The sequence below is a fragment of the Macrotis lagotis genome, chromosome 1 (assembly GCF_037893015.1).
Source record: "Macrotis lagotis isolate mMagLag1 chromosome 1, bilby.v1.9.chrom.fasta, whole genome shotgun sequence".
Lineage (NCBI taxonomy): Eukaryota > Metazoa > Chordata > Mammalia > Peramelemorphia > Peramelidae > Macrotis > Macrotis lagotis.
In genome coordinates this window covers 916,908,569-916,925,201 of record NC_133658.1, presented here as the reverse complement: position 1 = coordinate 916,925,201, position 16,633 = coordinate 916,908,569, and the positions used below count along the sequence as shown (strand labels likewise).

General features: G+C 42.2%; 1 protein-coding gene across 4 annotated transcripts; it reads right to left on the bottom strand.

The window, feature by feature from the left end:
• Positions 1-1,157: 1,157 nt before the first annotated feature.
• Positions 1,158-6,157, bottom strand: LOC141509974 (leukocyte immunoglobulin-like receptor subfamily A member 5). Of its 4 annotated transcripts, none has more exons than XM_074219898.1 (6): positions 6,058-6,157; positions 5,741-5,833; positions 5,219-5,494; positions 4,657-4,941; positions 4,268-4,321; positions 1,158-1,912 (listed from the first exon to the last, which is right to left on the bottom strand). In XM_074219898.1, the coding sequence occupies exons 2-6, from the start codon at positions 5,793-5,795 to the stop codon at positions 1,794-1,796; spliced, it is 789 nt and encodes a 262-aa protein (XP_074075999.1). In that variant the 5' UTR covers positions 5,796-5,833; positions 6,058-6,157; the 3' UTR covers positions 1,158-1,793. The 4 variants fall into 4 exon arrangements, with proteins under 4 accessions (XP_074075999.1, XP_074075998.1, XP_074076001.1 ...); XM_074219897.1 differs by having other exon boundaries at positions 5,741-5,776; XM_074219900.1 differs by having other exon boundaries at positions 4,657-4,761; positions 5,741-5,776.
• Positions 6,158-16,633: the final 10,476 nt, after the last annotated feature.

The following is a 16,633-nucleotide window of genomic DNA, read 5'->3' as shown; positions in this document are numbered from 1 at the left end:
TCTGGTTTCTCTACAATGGAACTACTTCAGAATATGTGCAGATATTTTTCCTTTGTTGTAAGAACTCTGGATTTTTGTTATGACACTTTTTGGGCTGTTTTCTTTTTGTTTAGAATTGATAAATCATCTATTGGAGGGTCCTTTGGAATTTTAATGCCCTGGGGATAATTCATACTCACATTGACCTCTGGAATGATAGGAATAAACCATTTGTTTTTTGCCTCCATAAAATTCTTCATGTCCTTAGAAATCTGTCTAGATATGGCTCATAGGGAGGTAAAAATAAACCTCTCAATTATTTTCTCCCTCCCACCTCACTATTCCAAGGGAAACTTTGATTCCTATCAGGAAAATAAGAAGGTTGGGAACAGAGACTTCTCTAAACTCTAGAGAGAGAGAGATGGGCACCCGGGCCAGAATTGCATCTATATGCTCTGTTAAATATTATTAGCCTAGAGGAAATAAATTTTGATTCAAGTTCTTCTGAACTCTCTACCTCAATGGGGAAGGAGATCCCCAAGTTATCTATCCAAAGCTTGACTCCCTTTCCACTAGATGCCCATTCCACCATGAACAACTCAGAAACCCTAGGAACAAATGTCTTCTTGTGCAGATTAGGAAACAGGGTCTACAACTTCAAGGACCAGAAATGAGAATAGTCTAGTAGCAGAGAGTGTTTGAAGGTCCTGCCATCTCAGAAGAAGGTTATCTTGAGATGTGTGGAATCTAATTTCAGAGAGGACATGGGGAGAATCAAGCAGTGGGACCGGGTACAAGAGGGGGGTGGGGGGGGGAGGCTTCAGGGCTTCCAGAACCATGAGGGACAAAGGCATGTGGGGAGAGTCAGGACAATTGGTGTCAACCTACCCATGAACTCATACACAGACCTACACAGCACAAGTAGAAACATGGACATGCACACAACCATTCACACACATACACAACCATAGATACAGGCACTGAAAACATATGTGGACAAACACATTAAAGACCTCTGATGGAGGATAATATCAGTGAACATCTTGGGAGTGTGGGAAGGGTCTGGAGTTGAGAGGTTTTGTGTGTATGGGGGAGGGGAAGGCTGTGGGTGGGATCAGGACAGTGTTACAGCTTTGGTTCTCCATCAACAGAAAAATCAGAAGACCCCAACCAGAGAACACAAAGGAATTTATTTTCCTTTCTCAAGAAGAGGACACAGCCTCCCCATCATGAGATACAACTCTAGGAAGAGTACAAAGTGCCAAGGCAAATATGCCCCTTTTATCCTAGTCTCTAACACAGTCTCAGCCTAGATCACTGGGTTCACAATCTTTCTAGGAGCATCTAGCTGATCAGTGCAAAGCATTTACAAGCCCTATTTCTATAATTATTCAGAGTCAGTTTCACCCTATCAAAGAGAGATCATTTGTTTTCCAACCAGAGAGATGATTTTGGATCCTTCCATAGATGGGTCAATCAGCTCAGTGCTGTATGATCTTTGTTACCCCCTGACCTTAGGGAAGTGGAAACTTTGCAACTCCTGCTAATGTGGCTTTGGGAAAAAGGAAGACCCATTGGAACCAAGAGGGGCTTCACCCAGTTATATTCTCACTTAGGGGGTAAGGGTTGTGTGGGAGTGGGGAAGAGGAAAAGGTCTGGGGGAAAAGTCTGGGCATTATTAGCTTGGACCAGAGCTGCAGAGAAGTCAGGGATGCTTCTATATGGAGCTGGGCCTTCAATGAGTCTTTGGGGTGCACACAGTCAATGAACCCCAGCACTGTCTTCACATCTTCAGGGGATAATGAAGCTCCTTCTCAGGGTCCCCTCCTGCTCTTCCAGGCTTCAGCCAGTAGGACCCCCAGGATGATGAGAACCAGCCCAGCCAGGCTGAGGCGGATGAGGTTGCCCATGGTGTAATCCTGGGGAGCAGGATCTGGGAGGGGAAAGACTGTGACTGGGAGGGGGACAAGACCTCTCTGATCTCAAACCCCATCAGTGGAGGCCCACCTCTGTTCCCCTCCCAGGCTCCTCAGGTTCAGCTCTGCTCCTGGTTCTGGGCCAGGAGGTTCTGGTCATTCCCTGGATAGGAGTCAGAATATGGGGGACCAAGGGAGAGAAGCCTGAGGGAGGGGCTGAGGCAGCCTCCACCAATCTCCTCCTCCCCTCAGTGCTTCCTCTCCAGGGCTCTGAGTCAGCCACAGACCCCTTTTCTGGAACCTACATATTACCCTCACTTCCTCTCCTCCTCCTCACTCTCCATCTCCTGCCATTTTGGCAGCAGCTTGGAGGAGTGGAAAGAGTATGGAGATTGTGGTGAGGAAGAGCAGAGCTCAGTCCCACCTTAGACACTTGCTCTCTGTGAGACCTTGGTAAGTCTCTTCCACTCTCCCTGCCTCACTTTCCCCATCTGGAAAATGGAGTAAATAACATTAGGAGATTCCCAAAGCTATTGTGAGGAACCAGTGAGATTCTAATTGTGAAGCATTTAAGGACTTTATATGTGACAGTTCCTGTTAATATTGGCATCAACAAGCATTGACCAGTCATACTGAAGAACGGCCCTTGCCCTCAGGGAGCTCACATCCTCAGTGGAGAAGATCTGGGGAAGAGCAGGATTGAACAAGGGACAGCAAAAGCAAGGGTAAGAGAGTCTCTAAGATGAGATCCTGGGAGGAGGGGAAGAGGGAAAGGACAATCTCCTCCCAGAAGGGGAGACTGAGCAGAGCTATGAAGGGAAACCAGAATTTAAGGGGAGCAGGAAGGAGGTACAGCTGGGACAAAGGTCTGGAGGTGGGAGATGGAGGAAATGTGTGAAGATTTGAAATAGTAACTCATCATGTGGGGGAGGAAACACAGCCTGTCCTTAGGAGCTCCCAGTCTTATGTAGTAATTCAGGTCTATAGACCTTTATTAAGGCCCCTGACCCAGGTCCTGGGTTGGTTCACATCCTGAGGATAATATGCCAAACAGAGCAGTTCCTGCCCTCCAGGGGTTTACATTCTACTGGAATGCTCTGTCCTCAAGGACACAAATAAATCTCTAGGGTCCCCTTCTGGGGGGGGGGGGGTTACTAACAATTGGGATGGGGACAGGAAGGAATTCTCTAAGGGGAGGCTCCTAAACTCAGCCTGGGAGGGGTCTTTGCATTGTCAGACAAGAAGGTGAGAAGGGAGAGCATCCCATGCGAAGGGCATAGCCTAGGCAAAGATCCAGAGTGGGAAAAGGAGAATAACAAGGAGTTACAGGAGGAATGGTGGGCAATGAGGGGACACTGGGTGGGGTGGGCAGACCCTGACTGGACATCCAGCCCCTGCCTCTCTCCCTGTTGGTAATCCTCTAGTCACTCACCAAACTGGGTGTTTCCAGATTACGGATTTATAGAGAAGACCCCCCAGGATGAGGAGTGGGCAGGGGGAGGGGAGCCCAGAGGGTTCTGGAGGGTCCAGAGGGAGCCTCAGGTGTGAGCTGTGCCCAGCCTTTCCAATCCACCCTTCTAGATGGCTAAAGTGATTTTTTTCCCCCTGAAGTATAGATTCTCCTCCCTTATTCATTTTTCTTTGGGATTTCTATTATCTTTGGAATCAAATTTAAATTCTTCTGGTTAGCATTTAAAACTCTTTATAGTCACTTTGCCCCCCTCCCATAATCTGGTCAAATTGCTGTTTCTCTCATAGGACCCTTCATCTTCCCCCCAGGTATGTTGTAAAGACTGACCCCAAAGTCTAGAATGTCCTTCTCTCTCTCTACCTCATAGTCTCTCATTTCCTAGAGGTGGTCCAAGGACCAACTTCTTATGATGACTAACACCCTATTCTCCCAGTTAATAGTCCTCCTCCTTTCCCATTGCCCCCTTTTTTAATAAGTATATACCCTACATTTCTGAGATGTCTTGTGAAATGTTGGGTGGAGAACTGGCCTGATAACCAGATCTGGGTTCAAGTTCTGCCTCAACTCTTTCTGTCTAGGTGACCCTGAGCAAGTCACTTAATGCACTCAATGCTTCTGAAAACTATCCATAGACTAGAAATTGTAGAAGGCATTTCCTCATAGGGGAGTTCTCTAGACAAATGAAATCAGGAGCTAAGTCTTCACTGCTCTGTTCAATGCTGCTTCAACCTCCTGCTCAAGTTCCTTCTCCCTAACTTGTAGAGGACTGGAGCTCTCTTCTCTCCTTCCTGCCCCTTTGGGCTCCTGTTGGCCATGGGGTACCTGGGACAGGGAAGGGCACTGAGGATGACTGGGACTCCCCCCAACTCTCAGGCTTCCACTTTGGACTGTGATTACTCACTATTTGTGGGGTCTGGTTCCTTGGGATCTGGGAGGCTGTGATCTTCAGGAGTATCTGTGAATGGAATGAGAGGGTAGGCAGCCTAACTTGCCCTGCTCTCCCCCTCCCAGACCAGTGTGCCCCTCCTGAATCTTCCTGTGGCTGCCTCCTTTCCTGGTCCCATTAGTCACCTTGTCTTCTCCTGGATAAGCAAGAGTGAGAGCAGGACAGGAGATGTGTCCCCCACGCACTCCAAGACTGTTAGATTCTGCCTTCTCTTCTCCTCCTCCTTTCTCCTGCCCAGGATTCCCCAGGGAGTCAACATCCCCCAGCTCCCTGGGGCTGGGCACAGAGCTCCCAATCTGGGGCATTAGAAGAAAGAGAAAGGGGCTGGGTTGGGGATGTCTCACCTGTGACCCTCAGAACCAGAGGGTTACTGGGAGCTGACCATACATAAGGGTAGGCACTCTGAAAAACGTGACATCGGTAAGTTCCCCCATGAGCGGCTGTCACAGCTGTGATGGTGAAGGAGGGCAGAGTGTGCCATTCATAACGAGGGGTCACATTGCCTCCTTGGTTCTTAGACAACATGAAGCCATCCAGGTCAAAGAGAGACTGACAGTGGAGAGTGACAGTCTCCCCTGGGACCACCACAGTTCTGGGTCTGGCGGAGAGGACAGGTTTCTCATACCAACCTGATGGACAAGGAGACCTTGGTGCTATGGGGAACAACCCTGCACTGTGTGTAGGTCAGAGCTCACAGGGATGTGCCACCACCACCACCTCCAGCTCTGGAATGATAGCCTGAAGCCTAGGAAAGTCCCCTCTATCCATAATAAGTTCTGAGTTAAGAATCTCCTCTCTACTGTGGCCCTAGATGAGTGGGGTGTGCCTGGACAGAAGGGGGCAAACGGGAGGGAATGCTTTAGTGGGGACTGAGCCCTGGTTGATGGGGAAGGCTCTCTGCCTCACCTATCATAATCAGCATCAGAGAGTCACTGGACTCTGAACAGCCAGATGAGGTGCAGTATTGACAGTGGTAAACACCAGCAGCTTCTGCTCTCATTTTCCCCAGCAAGAATGAAGTCATATTCCCTTTAACATAGGATGACACAGACCAAGTGGTTCCTTCTTGTTCCAGTTTGTAACTTGAAGCCTCCAAAGGGCTCTGACACCAGATGGTCACAAGTTCCCCCTCAGGCATCAGATGATCTGGCTCTGCCCAGATGAAGGTCTTGGGGAGATTATCTGGAAGAAAGAGTCTGGAGATTCAGAGGGTTTTGGTGTTGCCCTTGCCTCCTGACCCTAGGTCCCCTCTACCACCACCACCCCCAAGAGTCAGTAGTAGGTCTATCCTCCCTTGGGGAGGTGAATGTCCCAGGGGGTGTTGAAAATACTGAAACAAGAGACTGATGGGTGGGAGTGAGATAAAAAGAAAGAGAGGCAGACAGAGAGAATGGTGGGAGGCTGGTTGGGAGGAGGGGGAGAACTCACCATTCTGTGCCTTGATCCTCTGACTCAGACAAAATCCTGCCAGAGAGGACCCCATTAGCTCTGCCCAGAATCTCCAGTTTCCTTACAAAACCTCTGGGTGAGAGATGAGGGGTGTGGGGAGGAGCAGGGTGTAAACTGAGTTGACAGGACTTTGAGGGCTGCTGGCTGGACTTCAGGGTCCCTCTATTGGAATTCTAGCTCTGGGTGGCCTCAGGGGAGTCACTTCCTCACTCTGGGCTTTTTGCCTCCATTGTAAAATGGGGGAGAGAAGGAAAGGACAGGTTCCCACCCCGGAATTCTCCCCTCCCAGCACTCACCGAGGCCCAGCAGGGCAAGGAGCAAAGGGGACATGGTGGTCCCAGGGCGTGAACTGATGACTGGTAGCCCAGCTTGGGGACCAAACAAGCCCAGGCTTAAATCTTCTAATACCGCCTCTTCCTCTTTTCTCCTTCTTCCTTTCTCATTACAATAAGGGAAGTACCCAAGGGACTGATGTGTGGCTCTCATTAGAATTCAGGTACCAGAGCATCAAGGAACCCAGTGAAGACAAAGATCAGTCCCACATCACTATGATCCTTGATCTGATCTGTGTCCCCACCTCTGCCTCAGTTGCTCCCTTGGTGCAATAGGTGGGAATCAACTCAGAGAGCTCTAAGATGGTCTTTGTTCTAGGTTACTCAGATTTTTAACCTGGTGACTACACCAGGGTCCTCACCAGCTCCCAGGATTCTGTCACCTGGACCCAGCTCTCTGCCTCTCTCCTTATTTCCCTTTATGCTCTGTCCTTCATTATGTCTCCCCAGTCCCTGCCTCTCCTCCTCTCCTCATCTCCCATCTCACACCTCCAACTCTTGGACCCCCAGGAGTGGGTGTTCTGTATCTTGTCCCAAATGGACAAGATCTGGTTCTTTCCTCCCAAACACTCCCCACTGCTTAATGTCATCATATGGCATCACTGGCCCCCCCATTCTCCTATAGTCTATCTCTTGAGAAGTCTTGTTTCTGCCTTTATAGCCTCTCTCTCCCAGCCTCTTTCTCTCCTCTAACCATACCCCCATCAGACCCTCATCCATCACATAGAGTGAGGGAAGGAAAGAGACAGACAGACAGATAGAGAGATGGAGACAGAGAGACAGAGACACACAGAGAGATAGAGACAGAGACAGAGACAGAGACAGATTGAGAGACAAAGACAGAGACAGAGAGAGACAGAGAGAGAGACAGAGAGAGAGAGAGAGAGAGAATCTATTCACTAAAGTAAAGAGAAAAAGTTTGAGCAAATAGGAATGAGAGGAGTGGAGAAGAAAACAAGGTAAAGACTAACAGATTGCCTTCTGTGGGTGGTGGGGGAAGGGAAGCAAGATTGGGGGGAAATTATAAAATTCAAAATAAACATAATCTTTCTTAAAATAAAAAAAAGAAAGAAAGAAAAGTGAACTGATGCTGAGCGAGATGGCAGAACCAGAAGAACATTGTACACCCTAACAGCAACATAGGGTTGATGATCAACCTTGATGGACTTGCTCCTTCCATCAGTGCAACCATCATGGACAACTTTGGGCTGTCTGCATTGGAGAATACCAATCTGTATCCAAAGAAAGAATTGTGGAGTTTGAACAAAGACCAAAGACCTTTAATTTAAAAAAAAAATGTTATCTTATGTAATTCTTCTATATCTCATACTTTATGTTTCTTCCTTATGGATATGATTTCTCTGTCATCACAATCAACTAAGATCAATGTATAGTATGGAAATAATATAAAGACTAACAGACTGCCTTCTGTGGTGGGGGGGGGAAGAAGCAAGATTAGGGAAAAATTGTAAAATTCAAAATAAATAAAATCTTTCAGAAAAAAAGAAAAGAAAGTTGTCATCAGTTTGCAGGATCAGTCTGAATAGAGGATTGAGAGTAAAAGGTTTGGAAACTTTTGAAAGAAAAGTGGATTGTAGGGGCGGCTAGGTGGTGTAGTGGATAAAGCACAGGCCTTGGAGTCAGGAGTACCTGGGTTCAAATCCGGTCTCAGACACTTAATAATTACCTAGCTGTGTGGCCTTGGGCAAGCCACTTAACCCCATTGCCCTGCAAAAACCTAAAAAAGCAAAAAACAAAACAAAAAAAGAAAAGTGGATTGTCACTTGAAAACTCCAACTGTAATTGTATTTACATGTATAATTGTATTTACATGATAATCAAGAGGCTGGTGTGAGGTCTGGGTCAGTGAAAGGTTCTAGATAAAGGGGAAAAAAAAAGAAAGAAATGTTTATACTTTGGGTTAGATCTGGCCCCTATCCTTTTTTCTGGATTAAGAAAATTGAGAGGTTTGTGTAATTCAGGAAACAAAAAAATAATTGAGTGTGATTGGGAACATTTTTTATTAGATAAGTGAGGTATCTTACAAACTAAGTTATATACTGATTGATTTTAAAATAGCATAAAATTTATGTCTTGAAATTAGAAGTATGACTGCAAATTATATGAGATTCCTACCCATTTTTGTAATTATGTTCAATCTGAATTTCAAGAACTATCTTGTTTCCTTCTCACAAAAAAAAGAGAAACTTATTTAAAAGACCAAGAGTGGCAAGGCTTGCATCCTTCCGAGAATTCCCAGACAGATGAGCTTCAATTGCTTGGGAAGGTAGGCAGTGGCTCCAGTCAGGTCCACTGGTAAGGACTTGAAAAAACTGTCACCAAAAAAGAAGGAAAACTAATTACTGCACAGAAAAAGGGATGGAGGAAAGACCTTATAAACTTTTATTTTGTAAACTTGCCAGGTTTTGGAAACCCATCTATGTGGACAAAGATATCAGTCTTGGGAAATTATCTTCTTGTGAGTTGCAGATTTTCTAACCAAGGAATGGGCTTCCTGGGAACTTATGAGTTTGTTTATAAAATAGAAATGATTTCTAATGATTGATCTTTATACTAGAATGAGACTAAGCTCAAGAAGAAGAAAAAAGAAAAATAAGTGAAGGATATGAAGTGAAATCTCTATGAGAGTAAAAAATAATCATTTTCTGACCCTAAACATCATTTAAGATAAAAGCTCTTGGGATCATAACTGATATTATTTGGAGTTTTTAGTTCAGGTGAGTTGTCTATGGATCATTAAGTCAGTAATCCACATTCTGGAGATAGGGTCACAAGATACTCAGAGGGGATGTGATCCTAAATGTGACAGTTTGAGGTCTAGATCAGGGTAAAATCTCAAAGTCAAACCTTGGCATAGCCTAAGATTGAACCCTCCTGACTCAGTTTCTCTATCGTGTTTCTTTTTTTGATCAGAAACATTTCTCACCTGAGTTTGACTATCAGATGGTATTGTTCTTATGTGATTAACTGTCAAATGTGACTTATTTGGCATTAAATAGAGCTAAAAATGGTTTATCCTAGCACATATGTTTTGCCATTCTGTGCTCTTAGACCCAGGCCTGAAAGACTAGTTTTAATAGTTATAATCCAACTTGTTTCTTTTGTAACAAATTTCTATAATCAGAGGAAGTGGTCAGTAGAAGATATGAATATAAGGCATAGTATCATATTGTTTTCAAGACACACATTTAACTGAATGTGTAGTCATTCCATATCCCAAAACAATTAAGTGAATTAATATTTGTGCTTACAATCTGCCTGCTAATAGTTACATATTTTTATATAAATCCCTGAAATAGTTCATTTTTTTCAGAATGCTATGAGAATATTTGGAAAGAGGTAAAGACAAAAAAAAAGGTTTGTAAAACAAAGATACAAACTCTATTAATTTATGAGGTTAAAGTCAGAAAACTCTTCTGTTTTAGTTTAAAGTAATGATTATGTGATATCTATACCATTTGCATATCCTTATCAGCTGAATATGGTTTGTGGTAGGCAACTCAGTTGATATAATGTTCTCTGTATATAATTTTGAATTAATATACAGAAATTTTTGTGTGGGGGTTTATTTTATAAACTGCAACTTTCTTAAAGTTGTTCGTTGCTTCAGTTAATTTTTAATTTAGTTTCTAGACAGACCATCTTCTCATATCAATTGAGAGAATTATTTACAGTGTTTAGTACAGTGGATAGTACATAATTAGCACTTAATACATGTTTTTTCCCTCCCCTCTGACCTGTAAAAGTAGTAATATTGTTTTCTGTTTCTTATCTTTATTTCTTTCAATTTCCTTTTGCTGTCTTATTGCCATAATTAGAAATGTTGTGGTCATGATATGAATATCATTGTTTTACCCTTCATCTTATCAGAAAAAAATCTTTAGTTAGTCCCCATTTTTTATAATGCTGACTTTTGGTTTTCAATAAATATTTCTTATGCTATTGAGGAAAGATCTATTCATACAGAGGTCTATATTCAACATTTGTGGATCTGACCAAGGCCTTTGATACCATCAGCCATGAGGGTTTATGGAAAGTGATGTCAAAATTTGGTTGACCAGAAAAGTTCATCCATATTGTACATCAGTTCCATGAAAGTGTGCTTGCCTGGGTTCTGGATGATGAACAATGATCTTGAGATTTCCCGGGCACCAATGACGTGAAACAAGAATGTATCCTTGCTCCCACACTTTTTAGCATGATATTTTCAGCCATGTTATCAAACACCTTCAAAAAGGATGAACTTGGCCTCAAGGTCAGCTACAACACTGATAGTTAATTCTTCAACTTGAAAAGGCTACAAGCTAAGACCAAAATAGAGGGAGTCTTGGTGCAGGATCTTATGTTTGCAAATGAATATGCCCTCAATGCAGCCTCTGAAACTGAAATGCAACAAAGTATGGGTTGATTCTCTTCTGCTTGTGCTCATTTTGGTGTAACAATGAACACCTCCATCAGTCAACACCACACCATCCATGTGTGGAACCTTCGATTAAAGTAAATAGAAAAGTTTTGAGGACTCTAGACAAGTTCATTTACTTTGGTGGTGTCCTGTCCAAGGAGGCACACATTGACAATGAAGTTGACACTCACCTTGCCAGAGCTAGCTCAGTGTTTGGAAGGCTCTGAAAAAAAAAAAGTGTGGGAGAAAAGAGGCATTGAAATGACCACCAAGCTGAATGTCTATAGAGCTATTATGCTGACTTTTTTGTGATATGCCTGTGAAACCTGGACAGTTTACAGAGCCATGTCAGGAAACTAAATCACTTCCACTTAAATTGTCTTAGGAAGATTCTGAAGATCACCTGGCAGGAAAACATACCAGACACTGAGGTGTTTTATCAAGTTGAACTACTAGTTCCAACATTACTACAGAGAGCACAACTATGATGGGTTAGACACGTAAGAATGCCAGACATGTACTTCCCAAAAAACCATTTTGTGAAGAACCCACCCAGGGCAAGAACTCACAAGGGGGTCAGAAGAATCAATACTGAGACACTTTGAAAACCATGAGGTCTTCAAAATTGAGTGTACAGCATGGGAGACACAGGCACAGAACCACCAAGCACGGTGTGCCCTCATCAGAGAGAGGCCTGCAACTCTATTAGTGCACAATAGAAGCAGCTCAAATGAAAAATAGCATCCATAAATTCAGAGTACCCACCCCAGGTATTCACATGGACTATTTGTGCCTAACCTGTGGTAGAGCATTCCAAGCTCATATTGGTCTGATTGGTCATTTTTCTCAAACATAGTGATGTCATTTTGGTCTTCTTCAATAATGAAGGACAAGAACCAAAAGTAGGGATGGGCTTCATATCTTGTCAAAATTTCTTTATCTTCTGTCACATTAATATAATTTTAATTATTTTTTTACTAATGTGGTTCATTACGCTGATAGTTTTTCTCTTTTTGAACCAACCCTGAATTCCTCATATAAATATGACTTGGTTATAATGTATAATTTTTGTGATATATTGCAGAATATTTCAAGAGGGAAATAAAAATGGTGAAAGAAGAGTTTATGGTCTGCACAACAGAAATAATTGACAGAATAGAAAACCTTGAATTCACACCAAAGAAAAAAGAGACACCAACAGATTGAGAATGCAAATGAACATATATAGGAACTGTCTGGAAGAGGAAAAACAAAAAACATAATGTTATGGTCGTCATTCAAGCAAAACATATGGATGTTGAAGACAGGATATGTAGAAACAACTTATAAACCATTGATCTCTCGGAGTAATAAAATATATGAAATATATTGGGAATAAAGGAAAATAATAAAAATAATAAAAGATCACTGCTCAGTATGTCTGAACATAGCAAACTAAGTGGCAATCTTAAGGAATTCACAGATCACTTCCAGGAAAAAAAAATCCAAAACTCTATTGAAAATTTCTAAGTCACCCAGTAATTAAACCCAACAATTCCAATGACAGAATGAATCCAGTAAGCAACTGAGGTAAAGAACATCAAATGTAAAGGAAATATTAATAATGCAAGTTTATTATGCATCCACAGAAGGGAATGGAATAAAATGTTTTGAGGAATAAAGAAATTCAAACTGACATACTCTTCAAATCTGAGCTTAATCATCAATGAAAAATGATGACCATTTTAAAAATGAGACATTTGATGCTTTCTTACTAATAATCTCAGAACTGAGTGGGCTATTTGCTCTCAAACAATTTCAACAACATTACAAGAAAGGTAAGTAAATACAATAACTAAGAAAAAGGCAAAAAAGATGAAGTAAACCTTTGTTGAAAGAGAATTACTTTTTAAAAATTAAAGTGGGGGGCAGCTAGGTAGCCCAGCTGGATTGAACACTGGCCCTGGAGTCAGGAGTACTTGAGTTAAAAATTCAGCCTCAGACACTTAATAATTACCTAGCTGTGTGGTCTTGGGCAAGCCACTTAACCCCATTGCCTTGCAAAAACCTAAAAAAAAAAAGTTAGAGTGGTCTATTAGGCATTGATATCACTAATTTCCTTTTTTCCCCTATATCTTCCATTTTTTGCTCTATGATGTCTCAGCACCCATGGCAAGGACAGCTTAAAGGAAAATGTCTCTCCTTCAAGTTCTCCTAATCACTATGCAAAGAGGAATTCTCAAGGGGCCTTTGACAATTCTAGGAAGTTGTCCCCCTCCTTCTATCTGTGTGGGACAAATGCCACTTAAATAAATTTCAGAGATCTCTCAAGGTATGAAGAGAAGGCTTTATTCATTTCTCCAGGAAAGGGGCCACAATCAGTTAGAAAGATTGAGGCAAAAGTAAAAGGTTCAAGAATCACATTTATCCTAACTCGATTCCCCCCCCCCCCAACTGACCCACCCTCATTAATTAATTAAACACGAAAACTACCCTAGGGAAAGGGGCATAGAAGTCAAACAAAGCAAACTAATCTAGGGAAAAGAACATAAAATTCAAACCAAAACTGTATTATCTTTTTAGTCCCAGGAATTGAATGATTCTCCAGACATCAACAGATAAGATGAAGTCAGTTGACTCTTCAACAATATCCCAGAAGTTTGCTTTGTCAAGGGAGGAGGGTACATAGCTAACCAGATTCATTCTGTAATATTTTACTGAAGAAATCTCAAAACTTTATCCCACACATATCCTATCTGATGAAGCAGGAAGTTGATCCTTGTAAAAATGCTTTTTGATTGATTGGCAAAGAGAATACTGTTTTCTTTGGTCTGGTGTAACACACACATCTGTGTATTGTAAAACCTTAATATATTAGAATTAAAATAAAATGAGAGAAAATATAGGTTAGACATGAAGTTTTACTCCCTAGGCTTTACCTATAGCTGTAGATCATCTCTCCAAAGTAACCACCCTGAACATATACATTAAAAGATCAAAGGGATCATTAAAGCTTACGGCAGCTAATAAATGAGGGTTACATATTTGCTCACATTTTATGTCATCCTTACATTACATAGAAAATATTCTTATCTCAAACCTGATTTAATATTTAACAAATACCAGAAATCTGTGTGGTTCTCAAAAGATAGCAAGCTAGGTTTCCCAAATTCTACACATCATCTGTCTTCTGTGATGAACAGAACAATTAACAATAGGTAGAAAGGTAGAAATTCCAAAATCATAATCCTCAGTTACAGATAGCGAAACTGAGACTTTGGTCAGTAGCATAGGCTTTCAGAATCATTAATTTTGGCACTATCAAGTGAGAAAAGAGGAAAATGTCACACTCTTAAATGAATAAATAAACCTCAGTTTACTTGTCAGTCTATATATTCTCATGGTTTATTTATTGGCAGTAGCTAGACAGAATCCTAAGAAAATTCACACAACATTCATCATAAACCTGGTTCATAATTTAGTTTCAAAAGTTAGAGTTCCTTTTAATATTTTTAGCTTGGGTTTGTGGTTTCATTTTCAGTCCCCTTTTTCTGTTCTTTGTATATGGAAATGTCAACTTCTGTTATTGCTTATGAAGCTTCGAACAAGAAAGGAAATTAAAAAGAGAAAAAGAAATTTGCTGAATATAAATAAAGAAGATTGTCATCTCAGCTGCTCCTAAGGCTTTTGCTCGTTGACTCAGTGGCAACTGAAACACACCCCCCAACCCTGCAACATTTGAATTACAATTCTCCACTCTTCCAGGACCTAGGACCCAGTCTCCTTTCTCATTGTCAGTTGTAAGGCTCACAGTTCACCCAGAGGAAGGCTCAGACCCTGGGAGGTGAGGTGATTGGTGAGGGGAAATCTCCCCGTTTGGTTTCTTTCCATGCCGCAGATGTGAGTAACTGGGTGAAGAAACATCCCTCCTATTCCCTGGGCATGTTTGAGGAGAGGGAGGCAAATGGAACTGTTGGAGGAATGGTCTTTATTGGCCATTTTCTCAGAGGCTATCTCAACTGGTCCTACAGGACTTCCTTCCTTTCTAAGATTCTCATAAAAGGATTTTATTTTTGATTGCTTTCCTTTTATCTGGTACAAAAGATGAATCCCTTCCTTTTTTTGGAAAGGTGATTGGGGTTCTACCAGGCCCTTTCCTCTGCCCAGAGGATTGGACAGCTTCCATTTCTTACAAATGGCAGGATCACATAGCACTAGTCTACTGAAAGACAATCTTGTCTACCATCTATGGAATCCAACAGGGATTATAGATGTCCTAGATCCTGACCAGGTTCCTCATTTATCATATAGGAAAGAGATTCCCTCAGGTCCCTGGCTGTGCATAATGCATGTGTGTATGCATGTCATCCTGGACAGAAGGGGAAGCATGGAGGTCTGTTGAGGTCTGTGCACAGACACAAATCAGACACGCAGTGGTTAAAGCGTGGGGTCTGGAGTGAGGAAGACTTGAGTTCAAACCCAGTCTCAGACACTGTCTAGTGGAATGACCTGGGTCAACCACTTCACCTCATTTGTCCTCAGTTTCCTTATTTGTCAAAAGAGTTGAGAAGGAAATGATGAACTACTCCATTGAAAACTCCAAGGGGGGGGGGGGGGCCATAAAGAATCAGACATGAGAGAAACAATTGAACAATTGAACAACAACTGCCACTGCATTTATTGTTCTAGTTCTGGTTCTGCTTTCTTTATTTAGCATTAGTTCATACAAATCATCCCAAATTTATCTGAATTCATCACAGGAATATTTCTTTTGATTTAATAATATCACATTACATTTGAGGGGGAGAAAAGAGGTAACCCAAGACCCTACCTCGTGTTGCCTGAGCTAATTTTCCCTTAAGAGATATTGAAACCCTACTTGAGACCCAACTGGACCCAGCTTCAGGCATTCCCTAGTGGCCCCAACATAGGAGGAGTTCCCAACTCTTGGTCTGGAGCTTCTCCGATGGTTGGTTTTTCAGAAGTGCCAGCTGACTGACTGACCTAAGTCTGGCATCACCAGCCCAGGAGAAGAGGGTGGGCTCCACTGATTCAGGGATGCCACATCCTAATGAAGCCCCCTGCCCTTCTGTGGCAAAAGGAGCTCCTTCAAGTTAGCTGTTAAACACTGTGCAAGGGTCTCCTATATTCTAGTCTGAGCCTGAAACACCAGATGAGTTATTGCAAGCTCATGGCAATTGTGACTGTGATAGGGTGAATGAAAAGACTATTGGCTGGAAAACACACAGTGTGCAACTATAATGATCAGGATGAGAGAAGGATTAGAAAAGGGTAGGGGAAGGGAGAAGAGGAGAAGGGAGGGGAGGGGAGGGCAGAGAGGGGGGCAGCTAGGTGGCACAATGGATAGAGCACTGACCTTGGAGTCAGGAGAACCTTAGTTCAAATCTGTTCTCAGACACTTAATAATCACTTTGGGCAAGTCACTTAATCCCATTACTTTACCAAAAAAAAAGGAAAAAGAAAAAGTCAAGAATATCAAAGATAGTGGGAGATGGTAGTCAGATCCAACATACTTTTTTTTTATTTTTTCAAAGGAGATGGTATTGGGTGGTCTGCCTGGGACCATACTTTTGGGTGGTTGTTGGGTGTCTGTGGCAGGATGTGGGCTAGGGGCCTCATGGTCCCAGGTCTGGTGCTCTGGCCATTGTCTCACTTTTGAGAAGGGACAGAGTAAGAGGAGAGAGAAAATGTAATAAAATGGGAGTGGATGGAGGGAAATAAAATCACCAATAGCAACTGTAGGAACAAATATGAAAGCAACTTCTTTGATGAACTTACGCTAAAGAATGAAATCCACCCCAGAGATAGAGCTGATGGCATCTGAACACAGACTGAAAAACATTTTTTTCTTTTTCTTTTACTTTATTTTTCTTGAGGTTTTCTATTTTTTTGTGGGGGAAGGGAGGGTTTAATTTACTCTTACAACAAAGCTATTTTAAAAATATGTAAATAAATTTTAAAAATAATATAAAAAGAAAAAACTCCCATAACTCATGTCCAACTAAATACAACCAAATGAAAAAAACATACACACTCACTTCATATCTACAAAAAAAAAAAAGACTACATGGTTGGGTTTAAGCCCCCCCTCAGCTACCCTCAGCCTGGTTTTGTCTG

Coding starts and splice junctions, on each gene's coding strand:
- LOC141509974 (XM_074219897.1), bottom strand. CDS start 6,091: ATGTCCCCTTTGCTCCTTGCCCTGCTGGGCCTCG. Junction 4,942..5,218: donor TCTGATGCTGATTATGATAG/GTGAGGCAGAGA, acceptor CTTGTCCATCAG/GTTGGTATGAGAAACCTGTC. Junction 4,322..4,656: donor TCTGGTTCTGAGGGTCACAG/GTGAGACATCCC, acceptor TTCCATTCACAG/ATACTCCTGAAGATCACAGC.